Below are 25,936 nucleotides of genomic sequence, written 5' to 3'. Positions count from 1 at the left end.
TCGCACAGCAATCAAAGAAGACATTGGTAGCACTTGTGCTGAAATGTTATATGGTGCAACCCTCTGTCTGCGAGGTGAATTCTTTCACCCGGAATCTACTCCAGTAATCGACCCTCCAACATTCCTTCAACGTTTACGTGAGACCATGAGCAATATCTCGCCAACCCCAGCATCTTCGCATAACCAGCCAAGCTATTTTGTACATCCTGCGCTTGAGACATCTTCGCACGTATTCGTGCGCAACGATGCAATTAAGCCAACTTTAACACCTTCATATGATGGTCCATTCAAAGTTGTCAAACGAACACCGAATCATTTCACCATCATCTGCAATGGCAAACAATCAGTGATTGGAATCGATCGTCTCAAACCAGCATTTCTAATGCAAGATCCAACAACTTCCTCATCAACATCACTCCCGGAAGAAAGCTTACATTCCATTAAAGAGCAACCTAAAACTTCCAGATCTGGAAGAAAGGTTAAATTTAACCCAGAGTACTTATAACGTACCGATGGTACTTGAGAGGAAGTACTGTGGCGTTCCGACAGATACTTCAACTTCTATTCATGAGATGGCGCCACGTGTAAAATCTAGTTCTTAATCAGAGCAGCAAAGCGACGTCATTACTCACTCAGACTTCTCGTCAGACAACTGTACACGACGGTAGCATGAACTGTGTTCCGAGCTCTGCGTTGATCTCTGCAATGTAATTTAAATTGTAATTTAGTACTTAATATATTCTTTTGTTATAGGAGATTGTCTACTCTTATTTTCTTTAATTATATCATGCATTAAGCGCACGACCACCAAATATATTTCAGTGTACTCCATTGTAAAAAATGGCAATTTGGGGTAGGGGGAGCACCATTCTTGTTTACATGCAATGCCCAAGTAAAATAGCGTCCAAAACATAATGCAATAAAGCATAATTAAAACATAAAAAAATATAATCTCAATAAACTGCACTTTAAATCAAAATAAGAAAATAACATGAAAATGGAAATACATGTTATCTGATCTGCACAGTACAAAAAGGAAATATCTACTTACCTTATTTAGAAATTACTGTGCATTCAGTGTGTCACACACAGGATTCCTTAACAGCATCCAAAAACTGTTTAAAATTATCTCTGAACTAGAATCTGTATACTGCTGTCACCACATAAATTCACAAAAGTAAAAATAAAAAATATCCTTTATACTGCCTGACTGTCAGTGGCATTTCTTTCGAAAATCCCTTTTTGTTACACCCCACATACCTTCCATAGAGTTGATATGAGCTCCAGTTTCCAGATTCTTAAATCTCATTGCGTAATTTACTGAGAGATGAACGAAGGTGTTTAAATCTTCATTTACATACCAGTCAATCAATATTTTCTTTCCCATTTGTTCCAAAGCGTACAGAAGCTTCAGGTTAATCGTGCCACCAGTAGGCATTTTACAGTATAAAGCACAAAATAAGCAATATACTTCGTAACCAACATCCAGTGCATAAATAAGCTCTGAGAAATATTTTCCCAACAGTCAAAATCACCACAATCACACATTACAACCAATCATGTCATAATAGGGTTTCTGTAACATTCAACGTAAAATACTCAGGTTACCATAAATGAAACAAAGGATTGTTTGGTGGAGGAATTTCTCTGACTTCTGGGCATAGTAGATATGCAGTAACTATTGAAAGTTTAGATCTAAGGTATTCTACTTCAGTGTCTCTGCTCGATCAACTGAAGATTTGCTCAGTGCTACCAGAATATTGGATGAAACATTACTTGTTGAGCTTTCTTCTCAATGGATAAAACTGACAGATGTTAGAAGAGATAAGCCACCTATAAGTGTTCTAGGAACTGACGTACTTGGAAGCATTTTGACCAGAAGAATAGAGGTACTTGCATCTGGAGTTTCAGCTGTAGAGACTCCAGCTCTTAATGATAAGTAGGACATAGCAGAATCATGACTTCTCATAGTAACAAAATGTTTATTAAATGAAAATAACTTACTGTGATGCTCTATTCCAAAAGTGGGAATTAGAAGGCATAGAAACTGTTTCATTTGTGTAGCTTTCAAAGCTTATTCATTATCTCCTTTGTAGACATGTTATCAAGCCATCCATCAGTACTATGCCATCAAGTTCATGTAGTGTTTGACGCTTTTTTAAGTGAATTGCATATGCTTCCTTAAATAAGTGTTTAAATATTGGATTGAGTCATACATCAGATACTGCCACAACTGCTGATATTCTGTTCGAGTACCTTGGGATCAGCTGCTGATATACAATAGACTTTTCAGCAAATAAGTTTATAGGTCAAAGGTAGAGATGTACTAAGGTACTTGTGGTGGAAAGATGCTGGAGGCACCAAGCTTAAGATTTATAGACACTGCCAAGTACTATTTGGCATTTCTTCTAAATGCCACAATAAAATACCATTTAAGATTATAGGAATTCCAAACAGAAAACTTTCAAAGTACAATTAATAAAACGAGATTAAGGTTTTATGATGACAACATAGTTACAGCTGTTAATAATGTAAAAGAACTGGAGCAATTGAAATTTCAAACAATACAAGTAATGAGTGAGACGTCATTTGAACTGGGATGTTGGGCTCACACCGGAGTTCAGTACCAAGAAAGTCAAAGTGTTCTTAGTCTTAAATGGGATACAGAAACTGATGAACTTTACTCCATTGGTCCTCAAGCTGACATGGAATGTAGTGAAATTATTATGAAGAGAACGTTACTTTCTCTTATTAACAGCATATTCAATCCCATAGGCTTTACATCACCTGCTATATTATTGCCAAACTTACTGCTGCAAGAAGCCTGGTGCAATAAGTTGGTCTTTGATGAAGAGTTGCCATCTGATTTGCAATTACATTAGCGAAGATGGGCTAAACATTTAGATTTTAATGAGAAATGAAGAATTCCTCGAAGGATATTGCATGGAATTTTCAAAACAGCCAGCTTATACATACTTATTGATGCTTCATTTCAAGAGTATGCTTGCTGTGCTCTTCTACGCTGTGAAAAAAGGGGGAAGTGTACGTTTCATTAATTTTGTCCAAGACTGGAAAAGCTGCTGTTAAGAAGTCAACAGAAGTTCCACAACTGGAGCACTTAGGAGCTGTTATGGGAGCTAGAATTGGTTCGACACTTTGGGGTCTGATTAACTACTAGACACCCATTTAGAAAAATAAAATCTTTTAATAAATCCAAATAGCATTAGGATAACATAAGTCTTAGCGATGAATACTGTGTTCAAGCAAACTTGTAAATACAGAAGGCAAAAGTTCTCTTTTTGCAGTCACACAGACATGAGATTCTTATCACACAAGTGTGAGGAGGAGAACTTGAGGCGCTGAAGAAATGTGTGGCGAAAGTAGCCCCACACCATCTCCCTTCCTGGAAAAAAATGCAATAAAAATATGAAAAAGAGAGAGAAAAAATTAGTCTTGCACGAATCGTTTGGGAAAGTGGACACAAGGTCCTGTAAGATTTTGGTAATTTGTAACACTTTTTTCAGGTGGCTGTTCGTTTACTGGATAGGCTGGTTGCTGTGATGAGCAACTTAATGATTATTGATTATTACTTAATGTTTAATTGATGTACTTATCTACATCAATTAAACTAAAAGGTTCAGATACATCGTCTGGGACTAAAAACGCAGGCTTTACTCTATCGATAGACACAATAATATCGTCCTTTTTAGATATGGTAAATGTTTTATCACCACGTCGAAGAGCTTTGTACGGACCAGTGTAATGTGTATGCAATGAGGGTTTTACTGCGTCTACATGCAGAAAAACATGAGAATATATATCTAAGTGTTTATACACAAAGATCTGTTTTTTAGAGTGATTTGTAGTAGCGGTCAGGTGAAGATGTTCTATATTATGATTTAATTTTTGTAGGATGTCGCTCCTCGGAGAATGCTGCTGCCAGGAGGCATAAAGAATTCTCCCGGAAGACGCAAAGTTTGGCCATACGCCAATTCAGCTGGAGAGAAGTTTCCCTTTAAAAGTGGTCCAAAGTCTTAAAAGAAATGAAGGCAATGCGATAGTCCAGTGTACAGATGTATGACATATTATGGATTGTTTGAGTGATCTGTGCCATCTTTCAGTCATGCCATTGGCTTGTGGATGGTAGGCAGTGGTATGAGAAAGGTAAATACCAAAGTTCTTGGCTAGTTCTCGAAAGAGTTCACTGTGAAATTGACTACCACGATCAGTTGTGCTCTGGGCAGGTACACCGAATCTTGAGATCCAGCCGACATAAAGAGCACTGGTGACGGTCTCTGCCTGTGTATCTTTCAATGGATACACTTCAAGCCAGCAAATATACCTGTTGATGCATGTCAGACAGTAAGAAATTCCTTGAGATGAACGAAGAGGTCCAATCAAATATGTATTGATATGAGAGAAACATTCATCTGAAACTATAAAAGTAGTTAAAGGAGAGTGTACGTGATGAGGCACTTTAGCTTTTTGACATTGTATGCAAGTTTTAGCAAAGTTCGTGACATCCCTTTTCATTCTGGGCCAGACAAATCGGTCACTGATTAACTTCAGCATTGCTTTAGGTCCAGGATGGGAAAGATTATGCAGAGCTGAAAAGATAAGTTTTCTATGACTGTCTGGAACAAAAAAGACAAATTTTACCATGTGAAATATCACAATACAGTTCTACAGAGCTCTGAGGCATTTTTTTTTATCTTCTTTAATTGCAGCACTGGATTTTCTTTGTCTAAGAAGGATTGGAGTACAGTGTTACTCTGTTGTGCTTGTGACATAGATTCATAGTTAATAGGAATGACATTAGCAACCATTTCAATGCGAGAAAGAGCATCGACTGGTCCATTTTCTAGACCACTCACATGTTGAATATCAGTAGTGAACTGAACTATGAAATTAAGTTGATTAATTTGTCGAGGTGATAGCTTTTCATAGTTTTGGAAAAATGCTTTTGTGAGTGGCTTAAGATCTATAAATACTGTAAAGTTCGTACCCTCAAGCAGATATCTGAAGTCTAATGGTTCCCATGTTTGTGCATTGAGTTGTTGGACGCAAGCGCCTATGACTTTGTCTGATGCATAGCACATGAGAGCAATTTTCTTTTTTGGGTCTGGGTGAATTATATCTGTAGCCTGTGTCAGAAGCTGTTTGCATGACTCAAAGGTTTTTTCAGTGTCTATTGACCAATTTAAAGGTGTTTTGTCATTTTTCTTATAACACCCAAGTATACCATTTAAAGGAAGTTGAACTTCAGCAGCGTGATTTAAGAATCTCCTATAGAAATTAAGAATTCCCAAAAACGTCCAAGTTCATTAACAGTTTTGGTTTTTGGAAAATATTGGATAACTAATTTTTTCTGGTGAAGGAATGATTCCATTTCTGTTGATAATGTGACCTAAAAATGTTACACATTCTGCTGCAAATGTGCGTTTAGGAAGGTTGACATTCAAATTGACTTTTTAATCTCTTAAAAACTTCTTCAGTATGAAGTATATGTTCATCGTGGGATGATGAAGCAATCAAAATACCATCTATGTATACGAAACAGAAATTTAAATCTGACAGAATTTGATCGAGTTTTCTTTGCATGGTCTGCACAGCATTACATAAACCAAATGTCATGTAGTTAAACTCAAATAATCTGAAAGGAGTAACTATTGCCGTTTTTATTATGTCCTCTTTATTCATTGGTACCTGGTGATATGCCTTCTTGAGGTCTACTGTTCAAAAAACAGTTTTATTGCTCAAATTAGATGTAAAATCATGTAGATATGTAATTGGATAATTATCTGGAACAGTGATAAAATCTAATTTACGGTAGTACCCGTAAGGCCGCCAAGACCCATCTGGTTCTTTTTTTTTTTTTTTTTTTTTTTTTTTTAACCATGTGTAGAGGACTACTCCAGTAGCTTTTAAAAGGGCTATAAATGCCTTTTCGCACTAACTACGTGAATTCTGCTTTTGAGGCAGCCAATACGTCGGGCGCTAAGCGCCTAACCTTAGCTGCTACTGGAGAACCTGTAGTTTCGATTATGTGTGTAATACCAAAAATATTTTTATTAAAAGGCTGTTAACATCTTGAAACAGAGAATCATATTTTTTAAGTAAATCATTAAATACATGTAACGCTTGTAGAACTGTAATTTTGGGTACAGTATCCCATGATATGTTGCAATCTGACTCAATGTTAGTCATGCTATCAATTAATTTTTTGGATTTCAAATTAACAGTAATGCCATGATTACTTAAAATGTCTGCACCCAAAATTGGTTGCTAAACATTAGCAATAGTAAAAGTCCATGGAAACATTCGGCGTAAACCTATGTCTGAATTGACTAAACGTTTTCCATATACATCAAGTTTGATACCATTTGCTGCAATTAAATTGAGCAATGATGTTGGTTTACATCAGTCTTGTGAAGTAGGAGGCAAAACGGACAGTTCAGGCTCCTGTGTCAACCAAAAAATGTGTTCTTAAAATTTTTCATATACAAGGAGGCGACAATTATTTTGGCATTCGTCACCACACATGCTTGGTCATCTAGTTTTCCAATTTAAAAGTGCAATTTTTGTTGCACTTAATGGTTTTTTCGCCAAACTTGGTGTGGTACCAGCACATGGATGTGTTTACCCTTTGTTTATTCATGGGCAAGGATCTAGATCTAGAATTAGAACGAGCACAAGAATACAACGTAAAAAGTTTATCTACTTTTTTATTTAAATCAGATATTTGTTTCTGTAAATTATCTAAAGCATCACTTGTATCAGTAGAATTAGTTACTTTCGATTTGACGTCCATTGCATGAACCTGAGCAGGATTTGTGGTGTCAGAGATTTTGTCAGCCATAGCTGCTAATTTTTTAAGTTTGATATCAGAAGAGGCCAATATATCTTCCATCTGGGCTGGAAGGCATTGAAGCCACAAAGAGTTTAGTAATTCAGTTCCGATGAGAGGTCCCGCCAGTTTGTCGCCTAAATCCATGTCTCTCAAAAGTTTTTAAAATTTTTGTTCTTCAGAGTCAGAAAATACTTCAATTAATCTTTTTTTAAGAGTGTCATAACCATCAATAACTGGAGGAGGATCAATTATATCACTTACCTGAAATTAAGATTTTCAGTCTCGATGTGGCCTACCACTATATGGTATTTTGTGATATTGGCAGTTATCCCACTGTTAAAGAATTGACTTTCAATCTGGCAAAACCAAAGACTTTAATTATCTTTCCAAAACAGCGGTACTTTAACTGAGATTCTGTTGATTTCATGTGCTTGCGTTGAAACAATAGTATCATCGTTAACAGACATGTTCGAACGATTAAAAACGTGTTCTTAATACCGTAGTCACCAATTTGGGGTCTCATTTAAGTGACAAGGTTGTATATATACGGCCTAGAATATTTTTTGTGATATCCGTAAGAACGTATATATACATGCATATTAAAATATGTCAAAAAAATTAAGGCAGTATATCAAAAGAAAACAAATCCAGGTAGGAAATACCAGAAGAGTTTTTACATTAAAATAAAAAAAAAAAAATAAGGTACTTTACCGTTTTGCCGGCGCAAGCGATAAAGTCGCCAATAATGGTACAACCGATGCCAAATGGAATATTCTTGCTGGTAACCTTTTACGCCTCATTTTCAAAACAAGTCGCAACCATTTCTTACCAGATTGATTGTTTCTTTCAATACTGGCATATAATTTTACCAGATAGTTCAGTTTTATGTCTAAGGCCATTTTCGGTTATTAAGTCAATTAGGATGCAATCACAGCTCTTACCCGAAGCCAAAAATATAGAAAAGGAAAGTCAAGGGTTAAATTCATCAATTCTAATGAGAATGCATTAGTGAAGTAAAGCACTGCAGTTTTACATAATTTCTGAGTAAGCTATTCGTACGCATTGAAATATTTCTTGCATTTAAACTTGTGTTCCAAATTAAGATTTAACTTGAAATTAATGTAAATAATTACTGAGAGCATTAGATTTTTGTAGAGTAGTTTACGTAAGATGAGATCGCTTGGGGTCACGTGATATGAACTGGCGAATCAGGATGTTGAACCATGAAAGCATAGTAAATTCTTAAATTAATATATTTTTACAAATTTATTGTCTTTATTTATTGGCTTTAGTTTTAAGCGATATTAAAATGTTTATGCCTTCAAAAAAAGAATTCTTAGAACTAAAATTTTTTTAATATTTTTTATGCGTATACTGTATGTTGTCGCCAAGTCTGCTTGGCGAGATTTGCGCCGGCGAAACGGAAAAGTACCAAAAATAATTTGTGCTTCTTAGTGAAAACCCTGGCCGCTCAGAGGGTTAACTGCTAGACATCCATTTAGAAAAATAAACTCTTTTAATAAATCCAAATATATACATAGCATTAGGATAACATAAATCTCAGCAATGAATACAGTGTGTACGTGGACTTGTAAATACAGAAGGCAAAAGTTCTCTTTTGGCAGTCACGCAGAGATGAGATTCTTATTGCGCAAGTGCCAGGAGGAGAACTCGAGGCGCTGAATAAATGGGGGAGGGGAGGTAGTCCCACAATACCTTACACCTTTTTTGGAAATTGAGTGAAGGAAGTCAGGGAACTGACCAATATAGATGATTAGAAACACATTTCTGGAAAAGTCAATTCAGGAAAATTTATATATCATATAGCACAGCAGACTTGCCAGCCCAAACTTGTGACTGGTTGGACATTTTGCAAAGTCAGTGGTGGGAGAGTCCAACCTGGTTGATGGAAGGAAAGAGTCTCTTTCCCAGTATCAGAATTAACTGTTCCAAAGGAAGCACTTTTGAGGCAATGCAAGACAGTTGTCATGCTTCCAGTCACTGAGAAAGAAAAGAAATGTAGTGAAAGATTTTTGTATTTTTCAAGCTACGAAAGAATTCTCCACATGACTACTTATGTTTTGAGATTTTGTAATAACGTCAAGCCAAACTCTTAAGAAGTTGAAAGAGGAGGTTTCATATGAAGAACTGAAATGGCAAAAAGCACTCAGATAAAAATCATCCACTTTGAATGGCCTTCTGAAATGTATCAGAAGTATAATAATACAATACAGTTTTACATAGAGAATGGAATTCTAAAGGTTTAAACAAGATTAATTCTCAGTCAAGATACAGAGAATTTTATATATCATATAGTTTTACCAGACCATCCCCTTCTAGACAGACTGATATTGCTTACCAAAGCTTTTTGATGCACACTGGAGTATTAACATCACTAACACAACTAAGAGAAAGATTCTGGAACCCCAAAAGAAGAAACGAAAGTTACTATTTGCAGTTATCAAAAGAGTTTTACAACAATAATGTATAACAGTGTACAACAATGTATACAATGCAAGAAACTGAGTTCCAGAAATATTAACCCAGATTCAGCTCCTTTACTGCCAGACAGAATACGAGTTGTGGCATTTCGTGCAGATCTGATTGGATCTCTTTTCGTACTTGGAGGAAGCAAAGCATGGATAGTACTTTACCTGTGCTGTCTATACAACAGTTGGAGCTAGTCTCTTTCCTGTCCAATGAAGCATTTATGAAAGTGTTATGAAGATTTTGGGCAAGGAGATGAAGATGTTCTACTTTTCATACTGATAATGGAACTTTACAACAGCTGCAAATACTTTGAAATCTCTGGACTAAGATTTCATTCAAAGGGAGTGTGCTTTAATAAAAAGTATGTAAATATTCACCATCCATCTGCCTGATGGTATGGCAGGTTTGGGAAAAGAATGGTTCATTTTGTCAAGGAAAGTGTTTGGGAAAATCCTACATCAATTATAAAAAATGTTGACTTTGCTGTTTGATTTGAGGCCACTATAAATAGACGACCACTGACATATTTGTCAGACGACCCTAACAAATTGTGACATCTTATGCTTGCTCACTTTATTTAAAATTTAGGTGAAGGAGAAACTATTGAGCTGGATTTAATTGACTCTCAACACTTACTGAAACTAGCGTTACCTTCATATCTTGTGGCTAAATCTACAAAAATATTTCTATAAAGAATATACTGGGGAATTGGTAAGAAGTCCAAAATCATCTTTCTCCGCTTCTTCATAAGAAATTCTAGTTGAGTCAAAGAATCCAAACAGGATAAATTAGCCTTTAGTACAGATAATTAAAATGTTTCCTGGCAAAAACAATATTGAACCATGTTGCAAAACTATGATTAGCCAATGGTAAAATCATGCAACCCTCCCAGCAAATTTATTCTTTGGAGCTTATTTCTGCTGACAACATATTTAAAGAACCACAGAAAACTAAGCCTATCCCAGAAACTAGTGATAACAAGGTTCCAGAAGATCTAAAGGTAACTCGAAGTGGTCGCCAAGTAGTACTTGTCAAATGCATGGGCGTGTGAACTGCTACTAATGTTTCTCCTAATATTTGATGATGGTAATTTGTGCATTTATTATTCTTTAATGTTATATTTACACATTAATAGTTCAATTTTATATATCATATAGTTTTACCAGACCATCCCCTTCTAGACAGACTGATATTGCTTACCAAAGCTTTTTGATGCACACTGGAATACAATAGTTCAATTTTATTTCATGTGTTACAATTTATGTCTAGCATTATATATGTACATTTTTTCCTTGTTTCATTGTGTATTGTTTTAAGGTAAAATTTGGTTGCAATACAAAAGATGGGATGTTGCAAAACCTATTAAGTTTTACGTTTCCTGCTTCATATTATTTAATCATTTATTCTGCAATTTTCTTTGATCTATGAATATGGCAAACCACTTTGTTTTTGGAATATTATGATCGGGAAAATTTATTACCTTTCTATGCAGCGTTTAATTTACACTGCAGAACATGTTGAGTGTTATGCATAATTAAGACATACATTATCATTTGATCATTATGTTAAACCATAGATGTAAATAGTCTCATTAATCTCTGTGTTTTTGTGTAGTGAAAATAAATCTAATATTAAAGGAAGTTGGAATTCTGAGTCTTAACATTTTCAACAAGTAAAGCATGATTATCTTTGAACATTTATTTTTCTGATTAAATAACAGGATTTAAAAGTAGTTGTAAAACGCTCGTACAATTCCAAGTTCAGAAGTTTTGGTATGTTCAGAAGTTCTCTTGTATAGCATAGAAATCTGTAAAAACATTTTCATGGATGATGTTTCTAAACCTCATATCATTACTTATTTTGTTCTAAATAATAAGCACATTCCCTTATGTATGAAAATTCTGTCTATGAACAGAAAGCAAAATCCCATCTTCTTTATTATATTACCAAGTTTATAAGTTTGTTGCATTGCCAAATTATTTCTTTATTGTATTATACGGCTTTGAAATTCTACTTTCAATGGTTTCTCTTGTAAAAGAACTTAAATATGTTCACTAAATATAACTTCTTTGCTTGTTCAAAATGACTAATTAAAATACTATTTTTTCACAGCTGTACATATTAGACTTGCTGCAGAAAGAGAGGGAAGATACAACATTTTCTAGAAGTTGTTTATTTTGTAAGCAACACTTTGTTGGTAACAGGTTAGTATTGCAAAATTGTAGTTTTATTTAATGCAGTGTTTATGCTTTTATTCTGCTTATGTAATACTTATTATTTACATATTGAGTTAATCTGTATTTTAGGGTGCCCCTTGGATTGTCGTCAAGCTGTTGTTTCATTTATCACCAAATTTTTGTTTCATTTATGGTAAGAGTAGTTGAATGTTATGGAAACCCTATTATGACATGATTGGTTGTGTGATTGCAGTGAATTTGACTGATGGGGAAATATTGTAAGAGCTTATTTTTACGTTGGATGTCAGTTAGGAGTACATTCTGTATTTTGTGCTTTGCATCGTAAAATGGCTGCCAGTGGTAAACTGGGTGTTTGGTGGTATAGAGCAAGAGAGCAGAAGTTTTTTTTTTTTTTAAGTGATTGAGGTTAGAAGAAAAGAAACTTTGTTGGATGTAATTCAACAGAATATTTTACCTGGAACAACAATCATATCCAACTGCTGGAAGTCTTAGGAATTTTTTTTTTTTTTTTTTTTTTTTATGTCTTCAATCACTTAGTAAACCATGCAGTGACACTTAAGGATCCAGAAACTGGAGTTCAGAAATTTTGTATGCCACAGACTGAAGACACAGAAATTTCTAAGTATGGCAGAAGAAATTTCTAAATAGTCGAATATTTCTTTTTTGTAGTGCGTTTATGCGATAATATGTATTTCCTTTTTTATGTTCTTTCATTGTGGGATTTAAAATGCAGTTTATTGAGCTTCAGTTAGCTACAAATTTTACTGATGAGTAACTTTGTTTTAGCATTTAGGGCAGCGCTATTCTCCTGATTTTTTTAAAGTAAAAATAGATTGATCTGCGCATGGGCAAAGTGAAGGGAGTGCGCAATGCCGAGTTTGTGCAATTTCTGGTGTTTTTGTAAGTGAAAATAGATCAATGTGTACAGGGACACTGAGTTTGTGTATTTCTTTGACTTGTTATTTTGGTCTTGTGTAGCGGCCATCTTGAAATTGTGTCTTGCTAGCCAATCACCAATTTTTGCCAAAGGGCACCCTAAAATATATATTTACCACATATTGATATCGTAGATTGGATAGGTTTTTTTCTGCATTCTTTAAAAAGTATATTTTTTACTTGATTAACCATTTAAAAAGTGAATTAATACTGTTATTTTCACTTCATAGATATTCAGAAATTTGCTTTTGTATTTCCTTTTTATTTTCTCTTTGCTTTTTTCTGATACATCACTGAGAAATTAAATGTTTTGCATATGTGTTACAGTCTAATCTAAATTTGACCATTCATAGAATTCTGTTTAATTTTAAGTAAGATTTTAAACACTGTATTATATTTTAGAATTTCAGACATTAAGACATAACATTTTGTATATTGCTATTTCAGACATCAGATAAGATTAAAGCCCTTTTGATTGTGTTAACTATTTGGAGTTTATTGTAGCTTTAATGTCTTACATCATTGGCTTAGTATAAAATCTATTTAGATACTTATAATTTAACACCTCTGGCAGTCGATATCATACCTCTCTTTAACTGCTTTAAAAGTGAAATTCATTTGGAGATTATATTATTTAGATAATTTGTTTATGAACCGAATTATTCGTGATCCTGTGTTCCACTATATATGTATGTGTATATAATAATTTAGAGGTTGACTTTAGTTTCAACTCAACAGAGAACATGATTTATGGAGTGACAAAGATTGATGTATAAAAATTATAGTGGTAGGTACTGGTTGATTTAAATTTTCTTTATTCTTGATATGAATTACACATCAAATGGCTTTAATCTATGTGACCATTCTTGATCACATTTGTGCACTTTTACATTGTTATAATACTATATTGATGAAATAGAAGCCAGCAGTGATATGTTGGCAAAGTACCAAGTGAGAGCAGGAATGTGATGTGTCAATGAAAGTTTGATGCAGAGTGATTTATTTTTAGTTTAGCTTTATAGTAGCCTTTTTTATAGTAGCCTTTTTGGCTACTATAAAGTTCTGGTTCCCAAATTAAAAATCAACATTGACTAAATCATTATATAATTATCTGTATCACAAATATCATGTAGGAATGACACAGTTTAGAAAGGTTTATTATAATCAGTTACTATTTTTAGGATGGAAATGGGAAATAACCAAATTAAAATGTAGAGTCAATTGCAAATTAAAGTTAGAATTTTGATTTAAGTATTTTTATATTACATTCAATTTCATATGTATAATATATCTGAAAACAGCCAGAGTTATTTTTTTATCTACTTGGGGAAAAAACTGTTGCTTTATAGTATTTTGTAACATTCCTGTAATTGAATTTATTGGAGAATTTTATTATCACCAGAAGATATAATTTTAATAATTGAAAATATTTTCCATATTGAATTGTGGATACAATCATTGATATATTTCAAAATTTGCATATGGTTTTGTTTTTTCAAGTACTTGATTATTATTTTTGCAAGTTTTGTTTTTGGACTTTATTTATTTATTTTTTAATTTGTCAACTTTATTTGCAGTGTTTTTTAATTTGTCTAGTTTGTATTTTTTGCAATCTTTTTGAATTTATCTGTGTTTTTGATGCTACAATTTTTGCCCTTCTTACTGAAGGGATTAGACTGATAAATTCACAGATTACATTTATTGTTTTTCTAAGATTATTTTTAAATTTTAATCTTTAATTTGTGTCTCTGTCAGTTAAGATACAACCTATTTTCTTTATGTATTTATTCCATAGCTCCTGATGATTATGCAGTAAAAAATGTAAATATCATTTTTAATTTTTGTTTTTGGCATGTTTTGCCCCCCTTTCAATTTCTTGAAAATATTCCACTGTGCTTCTGTTTTCTGGTATTTGCATGTGGTTTTTTTAGAATTAAATATGGGTTTCCCCCCTTTCAATTTCTTGAAAATTTTCCACTGTGCTTCTGTTTTCTGGTATTTGCATGTGGTTTATTGAGAATTAAATATGGGTTTGCACTATTACCATCACTTGTCGCTGCTGTCAGCCTGCAATTGGACTATTCTGAACTGCTTTTTAATGAAAGTTTCCCGCCATTATCAATATATCATCTGCAAATATCGTCTGCGCAAACAGTCTGTATTAGCATGTTTAATCATATATTGTCAAAAGTTTTTTTTTTTTTTTTTTGACATGTGAAAGAAAGAGACTTGCTTTAGAACACTATATTGTGAAATTTGTAAAAAAAATATCGCTATCATTAAATACAAGGTGTCTGAAATATAACTATCATGCTACCAAATTAGAACCATCATTTATTTCCAGCTCTGTTACAAAAAGTCAACTACAGAGGGTAACCAAATCATGTTTTATCATATGACACTGTGAAATTTTGGTACTGAAAGTGCTCTGGTTGGCCTACTGATGTTGATGAGGCCCGCCTGCAAGAACTTGTGGAAGAAGATCAGTATGCAACTACTCGAGAACTTGCTAAGGAGTTAGACATTACTGTCATGTCCATTAGTCGTGCTATGCAGCACATAAACGTAAAGTACAACTGGAAGAAAATTGGCATGTCATTTCAGAAAAAGTTTGAACATAACATATAAACTAACATGTTAATGCTATATATAAATCTAATATACATCCGAAAACTTGCTTTCGAGACACAAAAAACGCTATTTGAATTTGAATTTCTTCAATTGACCCTGTAGAACAGTAGATATAGAGCTGTCCCCCTTTTTTTCCGCAGTGTACAAGTTTAACCACTAAGTGCCGCATGAGCTTACTCATGCAGATAATGACAGATGTGATCAGGCCTGTGCTAATCTGCTCGAATATCAATGCAAGGACAAAATTCTAGACCAGATAGTCACTTCTGATGAAAAATGGATTTACTTCAACAATATATGCTGAAAAAGAGGTTGGTCTGAGCCCTGTGTGCCTGTTGGCAGTGTTGCAAAGCATAATTTGATGAACAAGAAGATCATGCTTTGGTAGGACTTCCATGGTATTATCCACAAAGAGTATCTGGAAAAAGGTAAAACCCTCGGCAGCTAGGTGTACAGCGAGATGCTAGTCCATGTTGACGCTGCTATCAAGGAAAAACCTTGAACTTAGTTCCGGCACAAAAAGGTAATGTTCCATCAAGATAATGGAAGTCCACATGCATCTGCATTCACTGGCTGCACTCTATGCAGACTCGAATGGGACCTATTGCCACACCGTGCAGGTGTGAAAAAAGGTAATTCACACCTGCAGCTACATCTTGCTGGTGCTATCTTAAAAAACTACCAAAATATTGGCAGAAAATCATGTATTTGAGTGGTGATTACTACCCATACTGAAGGTACTGCTTTCATGTTTTTTTTTTTTTTTTTTTTTTTTTTCTAACTCTGTTAAGATTGTATTTTGGTGAAGAATTTTCGTTATGACCAGATGTATAACTATTCACTTATTAAATACAGAAATTTTAAAAGTAATATATCAGTATTTAAAAATGTTAATTGCCACCATCTATACCAGTATATATCTCGTTGGCGTAGCCAGGTCCTGGACCACTCCTTGATAGACCTTGAACTTAAGGTGTGGAGGGGCTCCATCTTGCATGAAAATGATTTCCCCCAGGCATTGTCTTTGTTGAAGTGCCGGAATGACAAAGCTGTTCAACATGTGGCAATATTTCTCTTCGGTAACAGAACAGGTTTCTGGTCTTGTCGGGGTAATGTTCTCATAGAAGAATGGACCTACGATAAATGAACTCACACCAAACAGTTACCTTTGGTGAATGTAAGGGAATTGCTGTGACTGCATGTGGTGATTTGTCATCCCAAATTCGGCAGTTCTGGGTATTCACAGTTCCATTCAGGTAAAAGTGGGCCTCGTCTCCCCATAAGATTTTCCACGACTAAGCATCATCCACCTCCATTCTGGCAAGAAACGTGAGAGCAAAAGTCAATCGCTTATCATGGTTGGGGTACAGTAACTCCTGTACATAGCTGATCTTGTACAGATAGAAGTTGATAATCTTTCGTAAGATTTTCCATACCGTACTGTAAGGCATATTCATATTCCAAGCTACTCCGCGAGCGCTAGAGGTGGCAGTAATATTGTCTGGTCCTCTGTCGACAATCGCCGTGGCAACTGCTCCGATTGTATCCTGTGGTACAGGTTTTCATCCTCTACCTGATTGAACCTTCAGAGATGTTTTCTCAAATGTCACAACCATTGCTTTTAGCCCATTAACTGACACAGGACCGTTACCTTTACGCAATTTTTTTTTTTTTTTTTTTTTTTTTTTTTTTTTTTTTTTTTTTTGTGCGTTCTAAAAGCACGAAGAGTGGCTGACGCGTTGCACTGGTTGAGGTAAAAGAACTTGACCGGTAATGCATGCTCGATTAAAGAAGGAGACATTGCACATAAACTTTCAATCCGATTGATTCGAAACGTAACACATTGCCTTTTAAAACCCAAGCAGCTGGTACTCTGTGAATGGATGTAACATGAAATTTGAATAAATAGCTTCTTCTTCCGCTCAGCATACGTGATATTGCAGATCACAAGACTTTATCGGTGTTTATGTAGATTTTACGCTTTTTTAAAAGTGTTGCCATATTGAACTTGAACTAAATCAGAAAATGTGCATAATAAAAGGTAATTTTATTCTGTATTAATTTGCATTTGTTAACACTCTATTTTCTATTACACAGTGCCAAATATCCCCCTAGTGGTGACTTTTGGAACTAATTTGTTTTTTCGCGGAATCCTTCGTCTCTCCTCTTGTTTAATCTTCTACAAAATGTGGCATCATTTTCGCAAATAGATCATGCTACAGAACACTGTGAGCACTGTCAGTTTAATTATGGCCACCCGGTATATATATATATATATATTTTAACTGCCTTCCATGTCCTGAAAATATAAAATATGCGAAATGGTAGAGATAATATTGTGATGTATATGCATGTATTAATACATATTTTAATCTTTCACTTTTTTTTTAACTGACAGATCATTATTGTTCAGTCATTTAATGGAGAAACATAATTTGTTCATTGGTGCTCCAGATAACATAGGTCAGCTATATGTTGAATCTTTCATTACCATTTAAATTTCTATTTTTGCAATAAATTTTTATTTGTAATTTAATATTAGTTTTTAATCTATTATTATTTTTTCCCTCCTAGTTTTTACAAATGAACTGCTAGATGTTCTTGAGAACATGTTAAAAAAGTAAGTATGTTTATTCTGTCTTCTATCATGATAGTTGGTGTTGCCAGATCATGCAATCTTTTGCCAAGTTGCTGCCTTTGATGAGGCTGTCTGCTAAATTTATGAAATTTTTGTTGCTCCATCATTTCCTTGTGCTCTTTCATGAGACTTTAAAGATTTTTTAATAAAATGTTTATATATTAAAATAATGTATCTATTACAATTAATATATAATAATAACAAAATTGTTTAGTCTTAAATGGGATCTGCTAATTCTGAGATCATAGAGCAGGTGCAAACACTTTTCAGCACTAGTTGCTGGTTTTCATGTGATTCATTGCTTTGCTTAATATTTTAATGATCTGTAGACAGGCATGTAAAATTTGTATCTGATTATAGCTGCTGTGTTAAAATATTAATTATGAATGAGAGGAAAATCTTAAACACCATCTTCTAAAATGCTTGGCCTAAAGTACCCGTGTTTAAGAACTGGCTAGAAAGAATGTAAAAACAAAAGGACCAAAGCTTTATTGCAAGTTATATTGTGAACTTGGGGCACACAAAGCTGATTTAATGTAGCTCAGTACTTCTTTAATGCATAAACAAAAATTCTCAACAAATCTTCCTTCAAAGTAGTATAAAAACTGCATTTGAAAAAGTGAACAAGTGAGTTTCAGTGCAAACTTTCTGTATTTGTTGCTTCGCATGCATTCATACAGTGATCATTTGAGTGAGATTTTTAAGAAAGAAATGCCATCAAAGAAGCTAGAAACAGGCTCTAAAGATCCATCAAATTATTGCCCTTGCCCTATTGTTCTTACAAATTGCCTTTATAAATTTTTAGAGAAATATATAATGTGTACACCACAACTTTCTAGTACGGAATATTAAATTATGCGCATTTTTTCCCGCATTTTATTTAAACTCATTGAACTGAATTAAATCTACTTTGTTGATAGCACATAAACCACAATAGAATAAATGCACTTTTTAAAATTCACTATATTTTTTTTATCATAGCCATACTGTGGTGCTAGGTTCACTTGACACTGCTACATCTCATTCATTTTACAACTCGCAATGCACAAAAATTACAACATCTGAAGAATTATCTAATCATTCCCACATGTTCTATTCAAATCTCTATACTATTAAAATCTGTGCGCGTCTGTTTGTTTGTTTGTAACCTCATCTTCTCCGAAACGGCTGGGTGTAGAGCTTAGCGGAGCATACCGTTGGATTCAGGACGTCCGTAGCTCGCCATTTTGGCCATTCGCATCTTCGTGCGACTTAAGATGGTAATTAGCCCGAAAAATGCACAAAAAATCGGTATCTCCGGAACTTACCGGCCGATTTCTTTGAAATTTTGAATTTTAAACCCGCGAGATGATGAAACGACGGATGGAATTGATTCTGCACTGATTTGCGAATTAGGAGCCTAATTAACAGGGTAATTAAAGACGCCCTAATACCCCTTTTTCTTTCCTTCCAATATCTTTGTGGACAGGCTGGGATTGGAAGGCGACGGGTTTTGAGGGGTTGCAGCTGTATCCGTTTTCCAGCTGGAATCGTCAAGGCCATAAGCGGGGGACGAAATTAACGTAGTGGAGAATTTTTATTCATTATGCTAATTAATATTCTAATTTGCCAATCTCTCTAGAACAAAGAGCATCCTTCATTTGACTATCTATGAGTTGTAAATTTCTAAATTTGGAGCCGATCGCATTATTTGTTCCCAAGATATTAATTTTTCTTAATTAGAGAAATTGAGCCCAAAAATGCACAAAAAATCGGTAAATCTGGAACTTACCGGCCGATTTCTTTGAAATTTTGAATTTTAAACCCGCCAGGGGATAAAACGACTGATGGAATTGATTCCGCACTGATTTGCGAATTAGGAGCCTAATTAACGGGGTAATTAAAAACGCCCTAATACTCCTTTTTCTTTCCTTCCGATATCTTTGTGGACAGGCTGAGGTTCGAAGGCGACGGGTTTTGAGGGGTTGCAGCTGTATCCGTTTTCCAGTTGGAATCGTCAAGGCCATTAGCGGGGGACGAAATTAACGTAGTGGAGAATTTTTATTCATTATGCTAATTAATCTTCTAATTTGCCAATCTCTCTGGAATAAAGACCAAACCTCTTTTCAAAATTTGGCAATTATAAGATTGTAAATTATGAGCCGATCGGACTGCCGGTTGCTGAGATACGTGTTTTTTGTGCATTTTTCTTAGAGAAATTCAGCCGGAAAAATGCACAAAAATATGTAACTCTTGAAAGAATTAACCGAATTCGTTCAAATTTTGAATTTTGCACTTCCCGGATGCTCAAATAAAGGTTAGTGTTCGTTGTAAACTGTTTTGCTAATTAGGAGCCTAATTAGAAGATTCATTAAAAAAGCGCTACTACCTTATCTCCCCTTCCTAACTCTTGGTTGACGGCCTTCGATTCGAAAGCGACGGGTGTCGGAGAGGGGGAGATGGTTTCCGCACGACTTTTGGAATCGTCAAGGCCATTCGCCAGGGATGAAATTAAAGTAGTGGAGGATTTTTATTCATTATGGCTAATTAATCTTCTAATTTGCCAATCTGTCTGGAACAAAGACCAAACCTCTTTTCAAAATTTGGCAATTATAAGATTGTAAATTACGAGCCGATCGGACTGTCGGTTGCCGAGATACGTATTTTTTGTGCATTTTTCGAATAATTCGTGATTTTTGGATCTGAATAAGAAAAGCAACTTTGAGTAATACAAATTAATATGTCTAATAGCTTAAATCAGCGTGCTCATTTGTGTTACTGAGCTACGTAATCATTCACTGTTTTATATATTATATATTTGCATTAATATAATGTCTCTGTTCGCATAAAGCTAATATTAAATTAAATTTTAATTAAGAAATTTTATTTGCAAAAAAATAATAATTACACTATTTATTTAAATTCTGATTAAATTTTTTTCGTTCAGGGTTTTAAATTGAATTTCTGTTGCTCGGATATGGTATATGGAAAGTTTTCTTATTATAAATAATTATGATTGATTACTTACATTAATATATATATTGGTGCACCTTTGTGTGCGATTATGTTAAAGTTTATCAAAAGGAATTTTAATAACGAATCTACTGTTTGAATATAATACCCGAAAATTTTTGCGATTACACTTGGCAAAAAGCCTGAGCTGTAAAATCGCTGAACACTGGTAGTTCAGTCCAATTTTTGAATCTCGGCGAACGGGCTGGCTCCATAGGTGCTTTCGTAATCTTCCGTATGTGTAACGTGTATGCAGTATATTGTGGATGCATACGTAAATAAAGCGGGCGCAGCTCGCGCAAACTGCTAAACACTGGTAGTTCGGTCCAGCTTTCGAATAAAGGCGATCGGGCTGGCTGCATGGGTGTTTTTATGATTTATCATGTATGCAGTATTTTCTGGACGTATACGCGAATAATGGGTGTTTTCGTGATTTTACACATGTGTATCCTGTATGCAGAATCTTCTGGAAGCCTACGTGAATAAAGCGGGCACAGCCCGAGCAAAAGTGCTGAACTCTGGTAGTTCGATGTAACTTTTGAATACCCGCGAAAGGGCTGGCTGCATGGGTGTTTTGTAATTTTAGGCATGTGTATTGTGTATGCAGTATCTAATGGACGAATACATAAATAAAGCGGGCGCAGCCCGCTCAAATCCGCTGAACACTGGTAGTTCGGTCCATGTTTCGAATCCGAGAGAGCGGGCTGCCTGCATGGGTGTTTTCGTGATTTTCCGCATGTGTATCGTGTATGCAGTGTCTTCTGGATGCATATGTGAATAAAGCGGACGCAGGCAGCACAAAACCGATGAACACTGGTAGTTCGGTCCAACTTTCGATCCCGGCGAACGGGCTGGCTCCATGGGTGTTTTCTTGCGTTTACGCATGTGTATCGTTTATGCAATATCTTCTCCGTGCATAGGTGAACAAAGCGGACCAGACCGCTCAAAATTGCTGAACACTGGTAGTTCGGTCCAACTTTCGAATACCGGCGAAATTACAATGGAATCTCATGAACATTGAACAATGAAAAGTGGGCTTCAGCCCGCTAGTACTATAATAAATCTAAAACGATTTATAAAAGAAATTAAACAAATAAAAAATAAACAGTTTTTCACAGATGATTCAACGCTGCTTACCTAATGCGCATGCGCTACTCGTAAACATTCTTCTCTGTCTGTCTGAAACAGACTGACGACAGTATTTTCTCTTGCCAGTTGAGGAAATAAGTGACAGTATTTTCTGTCACTTATTTCCTCAAATTTGATTAGATATATTTCTCATTCAATTAATTCAGTTTTCACTTTGTAGCAAGGCAAAAATACATAAAAACTCAAAATATCTTCATTAAAAATTGAAAGATATAGAAAAACATAAAACACCAATACAGTTAAATAATTTTAAAAAAAAAAATTACAATTAAAAATGACAGTTTCTACACGAAAACAAGCAATTCGACCAGCGAGAAGACATTACTTTGTTATTGTGAAGCTTAGTTCCTCTAGATTGTCAACAAATCCACTATTCTGCTAAAAAAAAAAAAAAAAAAAAAATTAGGCTTAGCCAACTTTGGTGCAACTAAAAGGGAAGGTGCACATCTACATGTTATAGCAGTCCCACATACAAAATTTCAACATTCTGAGGCTATTTGTTTTTGAGTTATGCGAAATACATGCATACGTACATATGTACAGATACCACAAAAAAATTTCTTCTAAATCCATTTTAAATCAGTTTTATAATTCGTTTTGAAAAAAAGAATCTTTTATTTTGTCCTTACATGCAAATGTAGCGCAAAAACATCGATAAATTGCATTCAATAACAATAAAAATGGATATTTTCGTTAAAATATGGTACCCGATTTCATGATTACAATACTTCCTATACCTCGTTCAAGAAAGTAAAAATGGTAAATTTCCATCTAGTCTATTACTTAAAGTAAAATGATACATGTCACCCTTACAGAGTGGTATTTGAAACCACCTGATTCCATCTTCTTCGACATGGAGAAAGCTTATGATCGATCATGGCAGCATGGTACTGTCATTGATCTCTGTAACTGCAACTTGAAGGAAAGTATCTGTTTTCGTGCAAAACTTTTAAGTGAAATTGGGCTGTTAACTGTATGGTATTTTTATTCAAGAAAAGCTACATGCTGAGTATTGCACTATTTAGTCTCAAGATGAATGCCATTTTGAAAAATCTTCTTTCTTCAGTTAAAGGTTCATTATATGTCAACAATCTACAAACAAGCAGCCAAGGTAAAAACATGGACCGTATTAAAAAAAGAAAAAGAAAAAAAACTTCAGCTTTTTTTGAACCAAGGAAGATGAATTCAAGTTTTCAAATCAGAAGACAACTTGTGTACAATTCTGTTGGAAAAAAAGTCTCCATCTTAATCCAGAACTCTGTTTAAATGGTTCAATAAACCTATGGTGCTAGAAGCTAAATTTCTAAAATTGATATTACCTTGTGGTAAAAGTATATTTATGGGTGCTCCTTGGCAAAAAAATGGCGATTTTGGGGGGTACATGGATACCGAGTTTGTGCAGGGCTTAATGTCTAAAATTAGTATTGCCGGAGCCCTATGGAAGACTGTCAGCAAAGAGGAACAAAAGTAAATAAATAAATAAAATGACTATTAAAATCATTAATAAAGTTAAATATTTAATTATTACAAAATTAATTATTGTTTAATTAATTTTAATAATTAATATTTGTCACTTATTTAATCAAATATAATTAATTAATTAATTATTATTAAAATAGTTAACTAATTAAAAGATTAAAGTAATCAAATAGTTAAAATTAAATAAAATGTAAAGAGATAAATTAAAATTTAATAAGTGATTTGTAATATAATTTTTTTGCAAAAAATAAAAATTTTGAGATCAAATTTCTACCGAAATTATTGTTCAATTACATAAAAGAAGCGCCGGAGCCTTCTGATTTAGGTCAGCGCTAAATCCCCAAACGCGCAGGGAGGTCACGTGACATCCGAACTACGTGTGAGATGATGTCACATCAAAGATACACCCCTTATGCTCAGTAAATTTCTGCACATAAATTTAAACGCTTGTGCAATATGAATTTCAGAAGCAGAGAAAATTTTTCTGAAAATACTACAGACGCTACATACCAACATACCAAATATTAACATTTTAACATGTATAGCTTTCCAATATACTCTTGTGTTTATTTTAAATCACTGAGAAACATACGAGATTTCAGTTTTAAATTCATTCTGTTAATATTTCCAATACATTTCATCTAATAATTAATGTTTTGTGCTTTAATTTCATCATTGTATTAGAAAAAAAATTAATATTTGTTTCTCTATATATTATTCAAATGAATAATTAATTTAAAATTACGAACATTTTGTAATAAATGTGACAACTTGTGTTATTTTATTGTATATCTGAAAGGAATCTGTTTAAATATAAATTATTTACATAATCTTTAGATGGAAAAACTATCATGTAATATATTTAAACAAAAGATCTGCTGGAAGATTTTTTTTAGTTTTTGCATGTTCAGAATTTTTAATGTGTATATTAGTTTGTTCTGAATAGTTTTGAAAAATATATTGCGCCCACACTAAATTTAAATAACAAATTTTTATCCTGTGAAATACATTCAAATTTTAATATGAATGAGCCGTTGTGAAGCTGCCAAGATATTTTCATAGAAAGCTAATATCAATTTAAGGCTTAAAAATGACTTAAAAGATGGATTCCAGGCTTTTCTAGTGTAGATACGAGCCAGTTTCCCCCAGAAAAGTCCTTCACAAAAACATCCATCGTTTTAGGTTGATAGCTCTTATGTGCTATAATCAAATAAATTAAACCAAGCTTTCGTAAGGATGTGATATTCTTTCTTCCTTATTATTATGGATCCTGTTTTTTAAAGTTGTCAAGATTTTTGATGAATCGACAATGTAAACTATTCTGAAACATCTGGCAGTCCCAACAATGATGATTTACAGCTTGCTTAGAATGAGAAGAGCTTCGAGGAGACCATGTGATCATATTTCTTCCCATGCAAATGTTAATAATTCATAATCACTCAGAATTCTCTCATCACAAGAAGAGCTCTCAGTATTCTATATGTTAATGAATTATTTATATTTTAATCTTAAAATTCTTAATTTACTGAGAAGTGAGGAAGATGCTTGCTATATCTTTCTTTCAAGAAATGCACATATTTTACATCACATTCGAATATGCAAAAATGGACATTGAATAAAATTTCACATCAGTGAAAGCATTTAGAGGTGCAGCTTGAACATTTGCTAATGAAAGAAAAGTATATGTTTTAACAGCTGGTTTAGTGGTTTCAGAATACTGTCTGTAACAGCATAAAATGAAAGAAACACTAGAAAAATGTGACTATTCACTGAAACATTTTTACGAGAGAGATGTATTCTCTGCATATGATCCGCCAACCAAATATGTGAATAGGTGACCCTGAAAAAATTTTGAACATAGCAGAAAATCTGTTCATACAACAAAACACCAAAACTGGCATGATTCTTCCATAATGCTGTATAAATGGCAAGTTATGCCAAAAAACTGAAAAATTCTTTCTCGCTCAGTTTCTAAATAGAGAGCCACCCACACTCATGACAAAAGTTGTCGACCATCTACAAGAGGGAGTGACAATTTATTCAAACTTCTGGTGAGAATATAAAAGACAAGAACTGGTAAATACCAGCTTACAGATATTTTTCTGCGGACAATAAATTTCATTTTCTTGATCTAACAACAGCTGCTCATATATAAAATATAGAAAGACTGTGGAGCTTCGCTAAGTGGCGGAATAAAAATTGAAGAGACACGTTTCACTATCATCATGAATCTTACTTTGCAGAGTTAATATGGCAAAAATCTTTGAGACCTTGGAATGCTTCTTATGCCATATCAAAAGCAATTGAGGAAGCAGAGCAGTAACAAATTGTACATGAGACATGAAGTTGGCAATAATTCTGATGCCAGCTTGATGTTTAAAAAAAATGGAAGCTGCAACACTAAAGAAGTATCGTAACATTTTTAAAACTAAGGTTCTGTTTATATTTCAGTTCATTTTGTTGCCATATCAGTATGTTTTGATTTTGATGTCCTCCAATTATGAATGTCTTTTAATTTCTTTTTAAAATATAGAAATGTGTCATTACTCTGTATTACGTATGTTTTAGTTAATT

The 25,936-nt window shown here is 34.1% G+C and overlaps 1 protein-coding gene across 3 annotated transcripts in view; it reads left to right on the top strand.

Moving 5' to 3' along the window:
- LOC118180751 (zinc finger protein 277) overlaps positions 1 to 25,936 on the top strand; it is a 79,239-nt gene that overhangs the window by 22,937 nt on the left and 30,366 nt on the right. For all 3 annotated transcript variants that reach the window (XR_015043550.1, XM_085825562.1, XM_085825558.1), the window contains exons 4-6: positions 11,453 to 11,544; positions 17,504 to 17,568; positions 17,680 to 17,725. Coding sequence is in view for 2 of the 3 variants with exons in the window: in XM_085825562.1 (XP_085681688.1) it covers positions 11,453 to 11,544; positions 17,504 to 17,568; positions 17,680 to 17,725 (203 nt within the window). In the remaining variant the exon portion in view is untranslated. The remainder of the gene's footprint in view (positions 1 to 11,452; positions 11,545 to 17,503; positions 17,569 to 17,679; positions 17,726 to 25,936) is intronic.

The sequence above is a fragment of the Stegodyphus dumicola genome, chromosome 1 (genome assembly GCF_044657685.1).
Source record: "Stegodyphus dumicola isolate Sdum_Otavi_A_Nest chromosome 1, ASM4465768v1".
NCBI lineage: Eukaryota > Metazoa > Arthropoda > Arachnida > Araneae > Eresidae > Stegodyphus > Stegodyphus dumicola.
This window is presented reverse-complemented; position numbering and strand designations above follow the sequence as displayed.